This window comes from Leucoraja erinacea, chromosome 24, assembly GCF_028641065.1.
Source record: "Leucoraja erinacea ecotype New England chromosome 24, Leri_hhj_1, whole genome shotgun sequence".
Taxonomy (NCBI): domain Eukaryota; kingdom Metazoa; phylum Chordata; class Chondrichthyes; order Rajiformes; family Rajidae; genus Leucoraja; species Leucoraja erinaceus.
The window spans coordinates 19,432,300-19,450,179 of record NC_073400.1 but is presented as its reverse complement, the minus strand read 5'-3'; the positions used below and the strand labels follow the sequence as shown (position 1 = coordinate 19,450,179).

Genomic DNA, 17,880 nt, shown 5'->3' with positions numbered 1-17,880 from the left:
AGTTTCACGTGGCATCATATTGGGAACAAACATTGCGAGAAGGGGGGAGGGGGGGTGGTGGGCGGGAAAAGGGAAAGGTGGTGGAAGCGGGGAGGGAGTGTTTCATAAGAGGGGCAGAAAATGGGCAGGGGGGAGAGAGGAAATGGGGGGGGGGGGGGGGGGGAAGAGTAAAGGGGCGAAAGAAAAGGCCAAAGGGGAGTGAGTGTGAGGGCTGGGGTGCGATTGAAGGGACAGAGGGGGGGGGGGCGGGGGGGCGGGAGAATGGAGGGACGGAGTTAAACAGACCAACTGCAGAACCAGACGATTTTTCTTTCTGCAAAGTTTATTGTGGCCTCTCCCCGCGCTCTCTCTGTCTACAGTGAGTTCCTCGGATTCAGACTGCCTGCTGTCCTCGACCCCCCCCCCCCCCCCCCCCCCCCCCCCCCCCACCCCCCACCCCCCCACCCCCCCTCCCCCCTCCCCCTCAAACCCACCCACCCACCCGCGGGGCCCTCCCCCGCATCCTGCGGTGGACACAACCACTAGACCCCTGCTCCGGGCCCCTCACTCCGGCGCCTCCGCCTCCAGGGCCAGAGAGCGGCAGCGGGGCGGGGTAGGCGATCCGGGACCGGTGGCCCGGGACAAGGGCGCGCCGGGCGGAAGACTGAGCCTGTCCCGGGGGGAGGGCAGGGAGTCGCCCCGTACGAAGGGCCGGAGGTGGGGACGGGACGAGGCGGCCAGACCCTGTTGGTCCCGGCGCCGCGCCACCGCCTCGTCGAAGGACTGGCTGCCTGCCTTGCGCCAGGCGGCGGAGCGGGCCACGGGACTGAGCGGCGGGTGGTCGGCGGCGGGCCGGGGCCGGGCCTTTAGTGCTGGGGGCAGGATGGCGTAATGGGGCTTGGGGGGCACGACGGGCAGGGCTCGGGCCTGGAGGCAGGGCACCACCCTGCTCTCCAGGCGCATTGGGGCGGCGGTGGGCTGCCGGCCGACCCCAGCATCGGCTCCCTCCGGGACCCCAGTGGCCGCCGCCTCAACGCTCGGGTCCCCCGTCCCCCAACCATCCGGCCCCGCGCTCCCTACAAGTGGCTCCTCGAACCCGGCCGTGGTCCCCTCGCAGCCCGGGGAACCAGGCCCGGCCGCCGGCTCGTTGGGATCATCCTGCCCGTCGGTGCCCCCCGCGGTAGGGTTGTCCTCGGCGCCGGACTGCGCGCTGGGATCGCCGGGCTCTTCCTCCTCGGAGATGTCTTCCTCCACCCTGGGAGGGGTCCAGCAATGGGGCTGATCCTGGTCCGGCCCCCAGTCCTCCTCACACGGGGGCTCCACCGAGAACTCCTGGAGGTGGAGCTGGGGGGGGTTAACATGGGAAACAACAGTAGGTAAAACAGAGAAACGCGTACAGTACCAGTCCCCAGCTCCCCGCCCACATCTACACGGTCCCCATCTACACGGTCCCCATCTACACGGTCCCCATCTACACGGTCCCCATCTAACCGGTCCCCATCTCCCCGTCCACATCTAACCGGTCCCCACCCGAACCTATCTTCTTTCCTCCCAACCTCCCCTCTGACGTTCCAGAGAAAACAATACAAGTCTACCCAACCTTTCCCTGCAACTGAAGCCCTCTATTCTGGGCAGCATTCTGGTAAACCTCTACACCCTCTCTAAAGACTCCACATCATTCCAATAATGGGGCAACTATCTCCAAATCCAGCCTAACCAACGTCCAATAGAGAGTCACATCACGATTTATTGACATATTCAATGCCACCAACAATGAAGCCAACCATTCTTACCCCCCCCCCCCCCCCCCCCCCCGCCCCCTATCTACTTGTGCTGCCACTTTCAGTGAGCTATGAACGTGGACTCATCAATGTTGTTACCAGTCTTGCCATTAACGCAGTATACATCCCCCTAACATTCAAGCTCCCAAAGTGCAGTATCACACTTGCTCGGGTTTATCTCCATCTACTACTTCTCTGGCTATTTTTGCAGCTGATCTAAAACACGCCGCATCTTCTGGCAGCGTTCCTCACTATCTTCAATTTCTCCAAATTTGAATAAGCGAATTCTGAATCCAGACGACTATGTCATCGTAGGTACACAAAAATGCTGGAGAAACTCAGCGGGTGCAGCAGCATCTATGGAGCGAAGGAAATAGGTGACGTTTCGGGCCGAACCCCTTCTTCAGACTATGTCATCGTGATTCCCATACATCTTCATCTTCTGGATCAGCCTACCAAGATGGACCCTATCAAAAGCCTTACTAAAAGCCATGTACCCAATATCCGCTGCTGTACCTTCATCTGCAGTTCATTTTACTTGTACCGCTCTCCCTTTATCAATTTCCTTATCGCCTCTTCAAGAAACAGTCAGGGTTGGGGGAGTCGCAATTGGGGGCAGTGGTGGGTGGGGAGAGTCGAGTCGGGGGGGGGCAGTCGAGGGGGCAGTCGAGGGGGGCAGTCGAGGGAGGGGGGGGGGGGGGCAGTCGAGGGGGGGGGCAGTCGAGGGGGGGGGCAGTCGGGAGTAGGGTGGGGGCAGTCGGGAGGGGGGGGTGGGGCAGTCGAGGGGGGCAGTCGAGGGGGGGGGCAGTCGAGGGGGGGCAGTCGAGGGGGGGGGGGGCAGTCGAGGGGGGGGCAGTCGAGGGGGGCAGTCGAGGGGGGCAGTCGGGAGTAGGGTGGGGGCAATCGAGGGGGGGGGGCAGTCGGGAGTAGGGGTGGGGCAGTCGGAGACCCCCCCCACGCTCCACCACAGCGTAGACTCCTCACCTGCGTGTATGTGGGCAGTTCTCCCTCGTCCATCTCCCGCTCCATCAGCTCGGACTCGATGCTCATGTCCACGCCCCCCAACCCGCCGGCGCTGGCGGCCGGGTCATACTCGGAGGGGTCCATCTCCTCAGGTGTGCGGAGGGGTTGCCCGAGTTCCCCAGGGTACTCGAGGTCACAGTCGCCCATCTCCTGGTTGTCCAGGAACGAGAAGGTGTCCTGCAGTTCCAGAGAGATCTCGGGCAGAGGCAGAGCCAAAGCTGTGGGGAGAGGCAGCTTCAGTGACTCTCTCCCTCCTCACACTCCCTCTGCATCCCACTCGCCCTCGTCCCTGACCCTCCACCATCCCTCACATTCTTCCTCATCCCTTCCCCCCTCACTCCATCAACATTCCAGTCTCCCTAGTGTCTGCCCCTCTCCCTCCCTCGCAATCTTCCTCGCTCTCATCTCCTCTCCCTCCATCTTACATTCTCATTCTTACTCTCACTCTCTGTCTACAATGCTCTCTCCCCCTCTCCGCCCGTCTCCTTAATTTTCTCAATATTCCTTTCTCGCTCTTACACTCTACATCGCCCCCCCCCCCCCTTCCCATTTCACCCACTATCTGACCCTCCCGTTCCATCTCTTTCTCTCCCTAATCTGTCATTATCTGTATCCCAACTATCTGTATCCTAACTCCCAATATCTTCTCCCTCCCTCTCTGTATCCCACCACCCACTCTCTCTCTCTCTCTCTCCCATCCACGATCTACCTCTCCCTGTCACCCCCCGATCTAGTTCCCTTTATTTGTTTGTTCGTCTATCTCTCCATCCTTCTCCTCTCTCCTATCCACTCAACCCATCACACTCTCCTCTCTCTCCTTCCCTCTGTAACAGTTTCCCTCCCTTGTTCTCCTCTCGTTCACTTATGTTGCCATTAACACTCTTCCTCCCCTTTTTTCTCTTCCGCTCTCCTCCCTCGCTCCAGTCCCTCTCCCTCCCTCACTCCCTCCGTTCTCTGCCCTCCTCCCCTCTTGCCTCCCCCCCTTGTTCTCCACCCCCCTCCAATCCCCCTCCCCTCAACTCCCCCCTCATCTCCTTCCCACCAACCCTCCCTTCCGGTCCCACTCTATTTCACCTCCTCTCTCCCCATTCCTCCACTCCCCCTCCCCTTCCCCCTCCGAACTCATCCTCTCCGCCTTGCTCCATCTCCTCCTCTTCCCCCTCCTCGTCCTCCTCATCCTCCGCCGTGTTCTCTGTTTCCTGGGCTCGATGCGCGCTCTGCTCTGTAGGCGGCGGCGGCCCCTGGGTGGGGCATGTGGCTGCCGTCTGCCCCCCGTGTGGTCTGTGCAGGAGGGGAGTGACGTGCGAGGGCAGGGAGACGGAGAAAGGGCCGGAGATGTGGAGAGCCACCCTGCGGCCGGCCCTCTCCCGCGCCTCCTTGGCCGAGCGGGGGGAGTCGGGGCTCCCGCGGAGGACGGGACGTCCCACCTGCTCCGGCGGCAGCAGGAAGGCCGGGTCCAGTGAACCACTGGATAAACTTTCCCGGCGGCTGAGGGTGCCTCGGCCTGCACCATGGGTGGGAGATCCTAGAACAGGGAAGCGGGGGGGGGGGGGGGGGGGGGGGGGGGGGAGGAGGGAGAAGGGGCAGGGAGGGTATGAGAGAGTGGAAATGGAGGGGAAGAAAGAGGGAGAGAGAAGAAGCGAGGGGGTAAATGAGGAGAGAGAAGCAGAGAGGGGAGATGGGAGGGAGACGGGAGAGGGAGGGAGAGAGCGGGGAGGAGAGAGGGGGGAGAGTGGGGTAGGAGAATGAGGGGAGAGAGAGGAGTAGGGAAGATGCGAGGGGGACAGGGAGGGAGAGATAGAGGGAGAGAGAGAGGGGGCACGGAGAGAAAGAGAAGGGAGAGGAGGGTGTGTGGGAGGAAGGGGAGGGGTGCAGATTGTGAGGGGGGAAAGAGGGAGGAAGGGTGAGGGAGGTGGATTTAGAGGGATTAAGGTATTATGAGGCCATAAATCAAGGAGGGACAGGAGAGGTGGTGGAGAGAAGAGGAGAGAGATTAGAGCGTGATGTGCAATGATTCTGCCCATCCCAGTCATCGGATATTGGACCCTTGAGCAACCGAGATTCCCGGTCCAGAAACATCTCTGCTAAACCACCAGCAGCACTCTCTCATAATGCCCCAGCAACCCAGCGCGGGGTTGTGACAGAGGCGGGCAATAACACTGGGGGTGGGGATCGCCAGACCGGCCCTGTCAGACTTACCGTCGTTGGTGTAGGGTGCTGAGCTCAACGAGTCCATGCTCTTTGCAGGCCTCAGGGTGAGGGAGGACGTCTTTGGATCTGAAAGGGGATGGGTGGAGGCAGGAAAATGGTTCACCAGAAGCAGAGAGAGTGGGTCAGTCCCCATGCGTCCCATTCATCCCCACCAGACGTACTCCCACTGACCACATTCCAACAAATGCAACCCCTACCCATCGACCCCTTGTCACAATCCCCACAGACATAACACCTTCCCATTGACTCCTACTGTCCATGCTTAGCCCCTGGCCATTCTCTCTCGTCGCCCACATTCCCAACAGTCTCAAACCCTTCCAATTGACCCCCACTGCCCGTGCCCAGATCATGCCCAACCTCGCCCACTGCCCATATCCCAAACAGATGCAACCCATTCCCGTTGCCCACATTCCCCACACACACAACCCCTTTTCCCCATTCCCTCCCACTGCCAACATTCCACATGGAAAACGTGGTCCTCAGGTCCCCTTTAAATCTTTCCCTTCTCACCTTAATCCAATGCCCTGGGAGTCTACAGACTAATCACCTTATCAGTGCCCCATGATTTGATAAACCTCCATAAAGTCACCTCTCAGCCGCCTACGCTCCAGCAAAAACAGTCCCAGTCTATCCCGTCTCCCCTTAGAACCCAAGCAACATCTGGGTTCGATGTCCCAGCAACATCCTGGCGTCTTTTCCAAACCCTTCTCCAGTTTATCTACATCTTTCCTGTAGTGTGGTGTCCAGAAGGCTCACAATTATTCCAACTATAATCTCACCAATGCCCCCCCCCCCCCCCCCCCCCCCCCCCCCCCCCCCAACCCCCCCCCCCCCCCCCACACACACAGCTGTAACACCCCGACTCTTGTACTCAATCCTCTGACCAATGTAAATGAATGTGCCAAGTGCTTCTTCAACACTTTCAGGGAACTATTGTGCACTAGATTCACAAGAAGGGTCACGACCCGAAACGTCACCCATTCCTTCTCTCCAGAGACGCTGCCTGTTCCGCTGAGTTACTCCAGCATTTTGTGTCTTCTCACAATTCACACCCTTCCCTTTCACCTACATTCCTTCCTCTAGCTTCACAATTCGCAACTCTTCAATCCCCACTTCAGCCCTTTCATCTTTGGGCTTTATCTAACCATCTGCCTATTAAAATAACCCTCCACACATGTGTAAGCATATTACACAGTGCCCATATTACGCTTTGTCCTGTTCGTCCTCTCTTGCAGCTTTCTTACCCCCCCACCCCCCCCCCCCACCCCCCCACCCCCACCCCCCCCCCCCCCCAACCCCCCCCCCCCCTCCCCCATCAATGAGACTGAAGAAACGTCCAGACCCAAAACATCACCTATGCATGTTCTCCTGAAGTGTTGTCTGGCCCGCTGAGCTATTCCAGCACTCTGGGTTTTATTATGTTCATTTATCCACAGTTTGGAAGGGACTGCAGATGTTGGCTTACACCGCAGATAGACACAAAATGCTGAAGTAACTTAGCGGGACAGGCAGCATCTCTGGAGAGAAGGGATGAGTAACGTTTCGGGTCGAGACCCTTCTTCAGACTGAGAGTCAGGGGGAGAGGGAGACTAGAGATATGGGAGGGTAAGTTGTGAAAAGGACAGATCAAAGCAGATGCTGGTCAAGGATATGTGGAATGGTTCATTGTTGGCTGATGGGAAGGTGACAGCAAGGCGTACCATCAGTAAAATTAATCAGGAGGACCTTGAAAGTATTCGGAGAACTCGGGTGGGACAGGGACTGAGAGAGAGGGTAAGCAAGTGTTACTTGAAGTTAGAGAAATATTCACACCGCTGGATTGTAAGCTGCCCAAGCAAAATATGAGATGTTGTTCCTCCAATTTGCATTGGGCCTCCCTCTGGAGGAGACCCAGGACAGAAAGGAATGGGGGAGAGAGTTAAAGTGTTCAGCAACCGGGACATCACGTAGGCCAAGGCGGACTGAGCGGAGGTGTTCAGCGAAACGATCGCTCAGCCTGCGCTTGGTCTCGCCGATATATATGTCCATACCTAGAGGTGCGGATACAGTAGATGAGGTTGGAGGAGGTGCAAGTGAACCTCTGCCTCACCCGAAAGGACTGTCGGGTTCCTTGCTCTACAACAACCCCTGAAGGTCCTGTCATTCACTGCCCTGGTTTGACGTCTCGAAATGCAACACCTCGCAACTTATTTTCATTCAATTCAATGAACCATCCCCTCAGTCCACTAGCTCAACTGATCAATATCCTGCTGTACATCTTCATAACCATCTTCGCTATTTACGAAACCAACGACTTTAATGCCATCCGCAAATTTAGTTATTATGCTTTCTGCACTCTCATCCAAATGGTGAATATGAGGCACAAACGGCAATGGACAGCACCGATCCCTGAGGCACAACAGTAGTCACAGGTCTCCAGTCTGAAAAACAACCCGTACTATCACCCTCTGCTCCCTTCCATGAAGCCAATTCTCGATCCAGTTCAGTTAGCTGCCCTTGGATCCCATGTGGTCTAACCTTCCCAATGGAATCTCGTAGGGTTCTCCTTTACCTTACTTGCTAGGTATTGCTCATGAACTCTTCTTGCCCTCATGCTTTTACAAAAAAAACCCTCATAATCCTTTATTCCTGTCCTGTCATGTCCAATTATACGCCCTGTCCTATTCCCCTCTCTGCCCTGGGCCTCCTCCGTGGCCAGAGTGAGCACCACCGGAAATTGGAGGAACAGCACCTCATATTCCGCTTGGGCAGTCTGCACCCTAGTGGCATAAACATTGAATTCTCCCATTTCCGGTAGCCCTTGCTGTCTCCTCCCCTTCTCAGTTCTCCCTCAGCCCTCGGGCTCACCCTCTCCCCTTTTCCTTTCTTCTCCCAGCCCCCTCCCCGCCCTCCCACCCTCCATCAGTCTGAAGAATGGTTTCGGCCGGAAACGTTGCCTATTTCCTTCGCTCTATAGATGCTGCTGCACCCGCCGAGTTTCTCCAGCACTTTTGTCTACGTCCTAATCCCCTGGCTGGCTCTCCTAAACTATTTGCCTCTGCAACATCCCCTCATCCACCCCCCCTTCTCCCTCTGTGCACACTTTCATTCTCACCTTTCTCTTCATTCCGACACACTTTTCGTTTAGCATCATTCCCAGACCTCCCGAGGTTAAATATTGATCGCCATTTCTTGACTTTCAAAGAACCTTTCCTCCTGTAATGTAGAGAGGATGGAACATCTTAAAATAAATAAAACACCCAGTCCCTCTGTGTAGGAAGGAACTGCAGATGCTGGTGTACACCGAAGATAGATACGAAATGCTGGAGTAAACTCAATGGGTCAGGCAGCATCTCTGGAGAAAGGGAATCGGTGACGTTTCAAGTCGAGACTTCAGACTCGGAAGAATTGTTTGAAGAAGCCTGAAGTTTGAAGAGGAGTCTCGACCTATCTCTTTCCCCCAGAGTGGCTGCCTAACCCGCTGAGTTACTTCAGAATTTTGCGTCCCCCCAATCCCTCTGTTAGAACTGAGCCTGCAACCACTCCCGGAGATCTATTATTTTGTACATAAACTCCCAAACTCCTTGAATAGGTCCCAGCCTCTAACCCACACCCTTCAAGCTGTCAGTCTAAATATTATTCTTGGGACCCTGGATTGAACCCCAACATATCTCCCTCGCAGCAATCTGTCATTCTATACATGATCTCCCCACCTCTTCCTTCTCCCCTCTTCGTCAGCTCCTGTGCTCTCTCAGTTTTGACCCTCGCATCTCCTCCCGTCTCTGAAACCCCTGCTCCCCCCCCCCCCCCCCCCCCCCCCCCCCCCCCCCCCCCCCCCCCCCCCCCCCCCCCCCCCCACCCCCCCCCCCCCCCCCCCCCCCCCCCCCCCCCCCCCCCCCCCCCCCCCCCCCCCCCCCCCCCCCCCCCCCCCCCCCCCCCCCCCCCCCCCCCCCCCCCCCCCCCCCCCCCGTTACCTGCTCTCCGGCAGCTCGATGATGGAGTGATAGGGCCGCATGGCTGGAGGGCCGTCGCCCAGATGAAGGATGCGTGGGATTTGCGAGGGGTGGGTGCGTCCGGGTGCTTGCTCCCACCCCGGGCTGAGGCAGGGCAGCGACTGGCATCGCTCGGAATCTCCGTCTGAGGAGGGAGGGCACAGTGTTAACAACGCGGCCAATGAAGAACTGGAAACCGAGTGGACCACTCGGCCCTTTGATCCTGCTGTTCCAGTCTAGATGGCTGATCCGTGACGGCTTCAGCCCGTGTTCTGTGCCGGTTCCCCATCACCATTAATTCCTCTGTCTGACAAACATCTACCAAAGCCCCCAGAGCGCCGCAGCCAACAGGAGGTGTCCGCCGAGTTTATCCCCCGCGGACGGACGCAAGAACCAGCAGACCGCGGCCTTCAGGAGGAGCCCCCCGAGCCTGCCCGTGCTCGTCCCCCGAAGACCAGAGACCGGGTGGATGGAGCCGGCGGGAAAAGAACGACGCGATGGGCGAGGAGCGAGGCCGGCAGGAGAGGAGAGAGAACCAAGGTCTGGCCTCAAGGTCGCGGGAGGCGCCCGCCGAGGAACAGAGGGATCCAAACATCCAAGGAAGGTGATGGCTGTAGGCCCACGGCAGCCTGGGGCTCACCTGGATGTGACACTGCTCTAAATATCTAGAGCGTGGACTGGCTTTTGAAAATGGTGCGAATACATGGTGCCTCTTGCACGCAGGATCAGCGGATTACTTTTGTATAATCTGCTCATCGGGGATGTGCTTAGGTAAGGGGATATTCTACTGGACTGTTTGTAAGCAAAGAATTTCACTGTGCCTTTGTACTTTGCACATGTGACTATAAGAGCCCCATTGACCCCAGAATATCGGATGCGGCCTCCATCCCCACTGGGACAGCGGAACCCACGCGGTCACCACCCTCTTCGAGAAGACATTGCTACACACCACTGCTTTAGATGATCGGCCCCTCACCTTGTAGTTATGTGTCACTGTGCAACACTCCAGCACCAGTAAAAACATCCCAACATCTATACTGACCACCCTCTTCAGATCTCATGCCTTTGAATAAGGTCACCCCTTGTTCTTCGAAACTCCAATCCAAACTGTCCAGTCTGTCTTGATGGGACAAACCTCTCATCCCAGGAATTCATCTGGGGGAATCTCCTTGGACTGTCCCAATGCTACCATATCCTTTATTAGGTGGGGGGGTGGGGGGGGGGGTGGGAGGAGGTGGGGGGTAGGGGGTGGGTGGGGACGGACAGACTGTGCATAGTATTCCAGGTGTGCCTGCTGCTCTTCCTCCATGGGGAACGTCCAGTGACTGGTGTCCCTCTCTAAAACAAGGTGGTGAGAGAAAGAGTTCTCAAACATCGGATGTTTCTTTCCCCACAGATGCTGCATGACCCACTGAGTGTTTCCGGCTAGTCTCACTCTCTGCCCCTTCCCCACTATGATTTGATCTCAGGTTTGCAGAGTCTGTGGTTTGCTTGATTTCCAGTCACGGCGCGGTTACCAGAGTCGGTGTGCCAGTCGCCAGAGCCGAAGAGGTGCTGTACGTGGTTGAGGATGAACTCCACCACGATGGACTGAACGCGAACCTCCATGAAGGCAGCCGTCCCGTTGAATCCCGACATCTCGATCTCCTTGGATCTGGGGGAGGGGGGGGGAGCAAAGAGTGAGACCACCCCATGGGCAGAGACCTCCACCTCAAGACCCACCCATCACCATGCCATAGTACCGTACTCACTCCCAGCCCCCACCAGCCCCTCCCCACCATCATCACATCCTCGCCCCTCCACCTCTAACCTTCTTGGCCCCATATCACCCATTGACTCCTCCTCAACCGCAAGCCCTCTGCCTCCACACCTACCCACCCCTCCCCATCAATACCGCCTCCCCACCATCTACTCCCTACATCCAACCCATCTCCTACTCCATTCCCTCTCCAGCCCTGTCGCCACCCCTCCCCCACTCAGTCACCACCCCCACCCATCCGATCACCCCCCATCTAGTCACTTCCCCACATCTAGTCACCCCCACCCACCCAGTTACCCCGCCCCCACCCACCCAGTCACGTCCCCCCCCTCACCGAGGTAAGTCCCCCACCCACCCAGTCACGTCCCCCCCCCCCCACCCAGTCACCCCCCACCCCCCAGTCACCTCCCTCCAACCCAGTCACCCCCCGCCCCATACCCACCCCCAGCCGCTCTGCAACTGGAGGGGCTAGGAGGTGGGGAAGGGCTGGGGTGAGAGTTCGGGGCTGACCTCAGCAGGTTGGGGGCCCACACAATGGCCAGGTTCCGGGCGTGCATGTTGGTCTGTGGGCTGCAGGAGGCCATTCGCAGGAGGTGCTGCATCAGGTATTCCAGGGTCCTGGAAACACACCGACCATCAGCTGGGGGTGGGGGGAGGAGGGGAGCGAAGGAAAACCGGGCGAGGGGAAGCAATGGGCAGCACCGGGGGAGGGGGGGGGGGGGGGGGGGGTGGGGAGCGCGATGGGAGGGGAGCGGAGGGAGCACCGCGGGAGGATAGGGGGTGGGCGAGATTAGTCAGGGGACGTGGGCGCGGGAGCGGGGTGGACACGGGCGAGGGGGGGGGGGGGGTTATGGTCGAGGGGGGGGGGGTTATGGTCGAGGGGGGGGGGGGCGAGAGGGACTGGATCGTTACCTGTAATGGGATGGGGGCAGCTCCTGCAGCACGTGACGTATTTTGAGCAGTCGTTCAGCTTCCAGCTGGGTGTTCACTGCATCCTGACGACAAAGGAGGTTAGGGTCAGGGGGGTCATGTGCTGCAAACACGGCTGAACTTACAGAAGAGGTCACAAAGTTGACAGGTGAGGGTAGAGCAGTGGATGTTGTCGACGTGGATTTCAGTGAGGCATTTGATAAAATCCCCCATGATAACCTGATCCAGTGTCTAAGGTGCACAGGGTGATGGAGTCTTGATAGTCTGGATCAGAACTGGTTGACATCAGGAAATAGAAAAGACATGTAATACACTCCAGTGGCCATGGGGAGGTGTCAATGTGCAAGTAGACTGGGAAAATCATGTTGGTACTAGATGTGTGGATCACGCTCTTTCCACTGAGAATGGAGGGTGCCTGGAATACGCTCCGTCTCTGTCTGTGGTGGAGAACTCTTTATGTTCCAAATGTAATGGTTTATGTTCAAAAGTCGAGAAAGCTTCATTGTGAACAGGGAGTGTGTGACGGGACAGTGTAGAGGGAGCTTCACTCTGTGTGTCAGACCCGTGCTCTGGGAGTGTATGACGGGACTCACTGTGAGGGCGAGAGGGGACACACCGACACGTGCAGCCAACGTGCGGTCACTGCCCCTGCATCGCCAGGGGATTGAAGTTTAGATCCTTATTGGGCCACGAACACCCCATTAATGGAGACCCCCATCCATATGAGTGAGCGTTTGTGTGACCAGCGGGGTTGACGGGGGTGGGTGTCATGAATGCCGCAGGGCAGGTAACATCTGCCAGGTGGGAACGGGGCATCACCTGGCGCCGTCTCTCCCCACCCCCTGAGACGCTGCAGTCGCGGGCTGGACGGGACCACGTCGAGGGAGTTTGGGACTTACTGCGAATTTGTCGTACAGTCGGTACATGAGCAGCGGGTTGGGTAATTCTCGGAAGTAGGCCTTGCAGAGCGAGCTGACGCAGTGTATGTCCTGCAGGTAAACCTCTTTGGACAGATCCACCGTCTTCTCCGTGTCGAACTCCTGCCTGTGGTCCAACGCAAACGGGCTGTCATGTTAGATGCTGGAAGCAGAACCGGCTCCTCCTGCCCACTACCCACTCACTGCTGGACCCTGTCCTCAGTTATTCTCTCCTGCCTGTTGGGGGGTGGGGTGTGGGGGCTGGGAGACATCCCCTCAGCATCTCCCCTTCCGAGACCTGGATTTGACAGGGTCGACCTCTGTTCGACCCCTTCATCCAGGGATGGACTCGCTCAGCCTTCCCTGTTGCCCCAAAACACGTGGACCCCCCCCCCCCCCCCCCCCCAGCGACAATGAGAACAACAATGTACACCTTGCCCCAGGTGAGGTCTCACCAACACCCTTGCCCTTCTACTAACACTGATCTTCCCCCCCCCCCCCCCACCGTAATAAAGACCATCGCTCGCACCCCCCCCCCCCCTCCCCTGCCATGAGGACCTCTCGCTGCCCCCGTGTTAACCTCCTGTGTTCCGGGACCCCACATCCTCCCACACCCAGCGCTCTGCCCACTCTCCCCGTTGGCACAACGCCCCGCATCTCCCCCCGCAACCCCACCTCTGCCACATTGAACCCAAACAACGACTCAATTCTGGCTTCACATCTGGATTTCATGCCGGACTCCTCTTCACAAACGGCCACAAACCCACAGATCACCCGCACCCCCAACCGCCTCTCTCCTCTTTCACACCCCTTTGTTGCCCTCTCCGTCTCTGTCTGTGAATGGAGGAGAAAGGGAGGAAACGGAAAGCGGGGGGGGGGGGGGGGGGGGGGGGGGGGGGGGGGGGGGAGTGCCGAGGAAAAAAAGGGAGTTGGAACATAGAACACAGCACAGCACACGAACAGGCCCCTCGGCCCACATTGTTTGTGCAGAGCACGATGCCGAGCTGAACTGACCTCACCTGCCCGCACACGACCCACACCCCTCTATTCCCTTCGCCTACCAATCACAAGCCACGATGGTATCTGCCTCCACCACCACCCCTGGCAGCACGTTCCAGCCACCGTCCAAGAAGCTGTTCACTGTCCAAGAAACTTGCCCGGCACATTACATAGAGAACAGAACAGTGCGGTACGCGTAGTACTGGTGTCAGGGGTCATGGGGGTTAAAACAGGTTGAGAGGGAGAGTTAGATCAGCCATGATGGAATGGCGGAGTAGACTTGATGGGTCGAACGTCCTAATTCTGCTCCTATAACTTATGAACATAGGCGGTGGACTGGACCCTTCGGCACACAGTGTTTGCACTAAATATGATGCCTAGTTAAACAGATCTCATCTGTCTGTACATGGTGCATATCCCTCTATTCCCTGGGCTTTCATGTGCCTACCCAAGAGTGTTTTAAAACTCACTATGATATCTACCTCCACGGGCAATGAGTTCCACGTCCCCACCACTCTCTGTAACAAAACACACCACTAAACGTCCCCCTCTCGCCTTACAGCTCTGCCCTCTAGTGTTGGACAGGGAGACAGACAGATAGAGTGTGTGAGGTGATGGAGAGAGGTGGCGAAGTACAAAGATAGAGAAGACCAAGGAGAGAGACGCAGAGTGACGACTGTGACAGAAATAGAAACCGAGAGAAAAAAAGTCGTTTATTGTCATATACATGAATAACGGAGATATCCAGGTAAAAGGAGAATCTTGCTTGCAAGATCAACAGCATCACAGCACAGGCACCATAGACTCAGACAACACAAAAAGAGAGATACCGCAGTTTCTGTATGTTGGACGATATTCCAGACAGCCGATAGATGCCATCGACAACCCCATGCTGTTCGATGAATTCTGCACACAGCTTCAAAACCTGGGGGACTGAGATAAAGGTCACATGTTGGTCCGATGCGGAGAGGATAAAGAGTGCAAGAAATAAACAGGGTCACAGGAGGAACTGCTGATGCTGGAATCTTGAACAAAACACAAAGTGGCTGGAGTAACTCAGTGGGTCAGGCAGCATCTGTAGTGAGATCTAAAGGGCAATGTGTTGATTCGGGGTCCAGAGAGGGAGGGAGGGAGAGAGAGAGAGTGCGAGACTTGGCAAGGTAACAGCTCTCTTACATGGACACGCTGCGGACTCTCTTTTGCACTCTTTTTTTTAATAGCTTTTTTAAAACTTTTATTTTAAGTAAAATTATCCTAATTTCTATCACGTGGTGATGAGAAATCTGCAAAGTATTCCAAATATAACCGAATGAATGTTTTGTACAACTGTAACCCTTCCCACTCTTCCCAGTGCCTCAGCCTGAGAAGGCAAGCACATCAAATGGCTCCTTCACCACCCTGTCCACCTTTGACTCCACTTTTGGGGAGCTTTGGACTTGCATCTCAAAGTCCCTCTGAAATTTGTGTGGGAAGGGATGCGAGCCAAGGAGTTGTGGAGGCAGCAGTAGAAAAGTGTGGGGATGCAAAGATAATGACTGGTGGTAGAATCACACTGTCGATGGTGGAAATGTTACAGAATGATTTATTGGATGCGGAGGCTGGTGGGGAGAATGCCATGGACCAGGGGACCAGCTGAGGAAATTCAGAGTCTCTCTGAGGATCCTTCAGTGCTTGTACTCTGGGGCTGTAGAAAGCATCTTGTCCGGCAACATCTCAATTTGGTTTGGGAACAGCTCTGCCCAGGACTAGAAGGCACTGCAGAGAGTAGAGCGTTCGACCGAACGCACTATGGGAACAGCACTCACCCTCCTTCAGGACCTCTACACCTGGAGGTGCAGATCCAGAGCCAGACTCTCTACCACCCCAGCAAAGGACTGTTCCAGCTGCTACTGTTAGGCAAGCATCTCCGCTGTCAGGCCATGAAAACAGAGAGGGTCAGACAGAGTTTCGTCCCACAGGCCATCAGGACTGTAAACTCCTATCTCACCAGGGACTCATTTACTAATTTACTGTTGTGTTGTGTCTTTTTTTTAATTTTATTTCCCCAAAAACGTAAATAGTGGTTCTGTTCTATTCTGTTCTGATTTTCTTGCACAATCCGCAGGCATTGCCACTTTCATTTCACTGCACATCTTGTACGTGTATGTGACAAATAAACTGGACTTGACTCTATCCTTGTTCCTTCCGGGGAATGAGGGCAGAAATGTGGGACGCAGAAGGGACGCGGGTGAGAGATTCATCGAAACCAGCAAGGGGGAGACCACGTTTACTAAGGAAAGATGACATCCTGATGTCCTAGAGTGGACACCTTCATTTTTGGAGCAGTTGCAGCAGGGACACGGATATTAAGAGTAGATGATAGTCCAAATAATTGTGGGAGTGCATGGGTTTATAGTAGATGTAGTATAGTAGGAGAGGCCCAGGACCGCTGGTGAGCAGTGGAGGAGGGCCAGGGCGGTGAGTACTTAAATCGGGCGCGGGGCTTGTTTTCACAGAGGCCCAGGACCGTCGGAGAGCAGTGGAGGAGGGCCAGGGCGGTGAGTACTTAAATCGGGCGCGGGGCTTGTTTTCACAGAGGCCCGGGACCGTCGGAGAGTAGTGGAGGAGGGTCAGGGCTTTTACCAAAATCCGTAACGTTCCACACTCCATTGGGAGGGTTCTGGTGGAAGCCGCTGATTGGTGGAAGCAGACTAGAGGAAGCAGCTGATTGGGTGCATTTGTGCTTTCTGGTTAAAGGTACAGTGCTTTAGTAAAGGTACAGTGAGCCAAGGGTACAGTGTTTTGGGCTAAAGGTACAGTGCTTTTTGTTTATATAATAAAGGGCAGTTTAAAGGTCACGAGGGAGCAGCTGTTGTGAGTCAGATACCTGCTGATTTCTCCCAGCAGTTTCTATTGTATTATACTGGTGTCAGATCCAGGGTAAGGCGGGAGAATGACAGTCAGAGCAGTATACTGTTCTGGATGTCAGATGTGGGAGGTCATGGTGTCGGATGGCCCTCCAGACGTCCACATCTGCACCAGGTGCAGCGAGATGGGGCTCCTAAGGGACCGTATTAGGATCCTGGAGCAGCAGCTCGATGACCTCTGTCTGATCAGGGAGAGTGAGGAGGTCATAGAGGGGAGTTATAGGGAGGTGGTCACTCCAAAACCACGGGAGAGAGACATGTGGGTCACGTTAAGGAAGGGCAAGGGGCAGAGGCAGGAACGAGTGAGTACTCCAATGTCGGTACACCTCACAAATAAGTACTCCTGTTTGAGTACGGATGGGGGTGACAGCCTACCCGGGGGTAGTGACAGCGGACGGGCCTCCAGCACAGAGACCGGCCCTGTTGCTCCAAAAGGTAGGGAAAAAAAGAGGGCAATAGTAATTGGGGACTCTATTGTTAGGGGGTCGGATAGGCGATTCTGTGGACGCAGTCGGGAGACCAGGATGGTGGTCTGCCTCCCTGGTGCCAAGGTCTCGGACGTGTCTCAACGCATCCAAGATATCCTTAAATCAGAGGGAGAGGAGCCTGAGGTCATGGTACATATAGGTACCAATGACATAGGTAAAAAAAGGGAAGCGGTCCTGAAGGGAGGATTTAGGGAGTTGGGAGGAGAGTTAAGAAAAAGGACCAAAAAGGTAACAATCTCAGGATTACTGCCTGTGCCACGTGACAGTGAGAGTAGGAATGGAGCGAGGTGGAGGATAAATGCGTGGCTGAAAGACTGGTGCAGAGGGCAGGGATTCAAGTTCCTGGATCATTGGGACTTCTTTTGGGGAAGGTGGGACCTGTACAGAAAGGATGGGTTGCACTTGAACCCGAGGGGGACCAATATCCTAGCGGGGAAATTTGCAAAGGCAGCTGGGGAGACTTTAAACTAGAATGGTTGGGGCGAGGGACTCAAATAGCGAAAGGTAGTAGACAGAATGGGAGGCAGGAAGCAGAAATGGGAAGCACTCGGACACAAGAGGAGAAAGAAAAAAAAGGAAATAAACAGAGAATAAGAGACGGGGGGTTTCTTAAATGTGCATATTTTAATGCTAGGAGCATTGTAAGAAAGGTGGATGAGCTTAGAGTCTGGATAGACACCTGGAAGTATGATGTTGTGGCGATCAGTGAAACGTGGTTGCAGGAGGGCTGTGATTGGAAACTAAATATTCCAGGATTTCGCTGCTTCAGGTGTGATAGAATTGGAGGGGCAAGAGGTGGAGGTGTTGCATTGCTAGTCAGGGAAGATATTACAGCAGTGCTTTGGCAGGATAGATTGGAGGGCTCATCTAAGGAGGCTATTTGGGTGGAATTGAGAAGTGGGAAAGGTGTAGCAAC

The 17,880-nt window shown here is 56.1% G+C and overlaps 1 protein-coding gene across 1 annotated transcript in view; it reads right to left on the bottom strand.

The window, feature by feature from the left end:
• Positions 1-490: 490 nt before the first annotated feature.
• LOC129708541 (rho GTPase-activating protein 30-like) overlaps positions 491-17,880 on the bottom strand; it is a 28,338-nt gene continuing 10,948 nt past the window's right edge. Inside the window, exons 2-12 of the mRNA XM_055654342.1 lie at positions 14,401-14,503; positions 12,554-12,698; positions 11,637-11,719; positions 11,235-11,342; positions 10,483-10,619; positions 8,948-9,110; positions 8,089-8,189; positions 4,983-5,060; positions 3,906-4,308; positions 2,745-3,030; positions 491-1,323 (exon numbers count right to left, since the gene is read on the bottom strand). Of these exons, the coding sequence (XP_055510317.1) occupies positions 544-1,323; positions 2,745-3,030; positions 3,906-4,308; positions 4,983-5,060; positions 8,089-8,189; positions 8,948-9,110; positions 10,483-10,619; positions 11,235-11,342; positions 11,637-11,719; positions 12,554-12,698; positions 14,401-14,503 (2,387 nt within the window). The 3' untranslated portion in view covers positions 491-543. The remainder of the gene's footprint in view (positions 1,324-2,744; positions 3,031-3,905; positions 4,309-4,982; positions 5,061-8,088; positions 8,190-8,947; positions 9,111-10,482; positions 10,620-11,234; positions 11,343-11,636; positions 11,720-12,553; positions 12,699-14,400; positions 14,504-17,880) is intronic.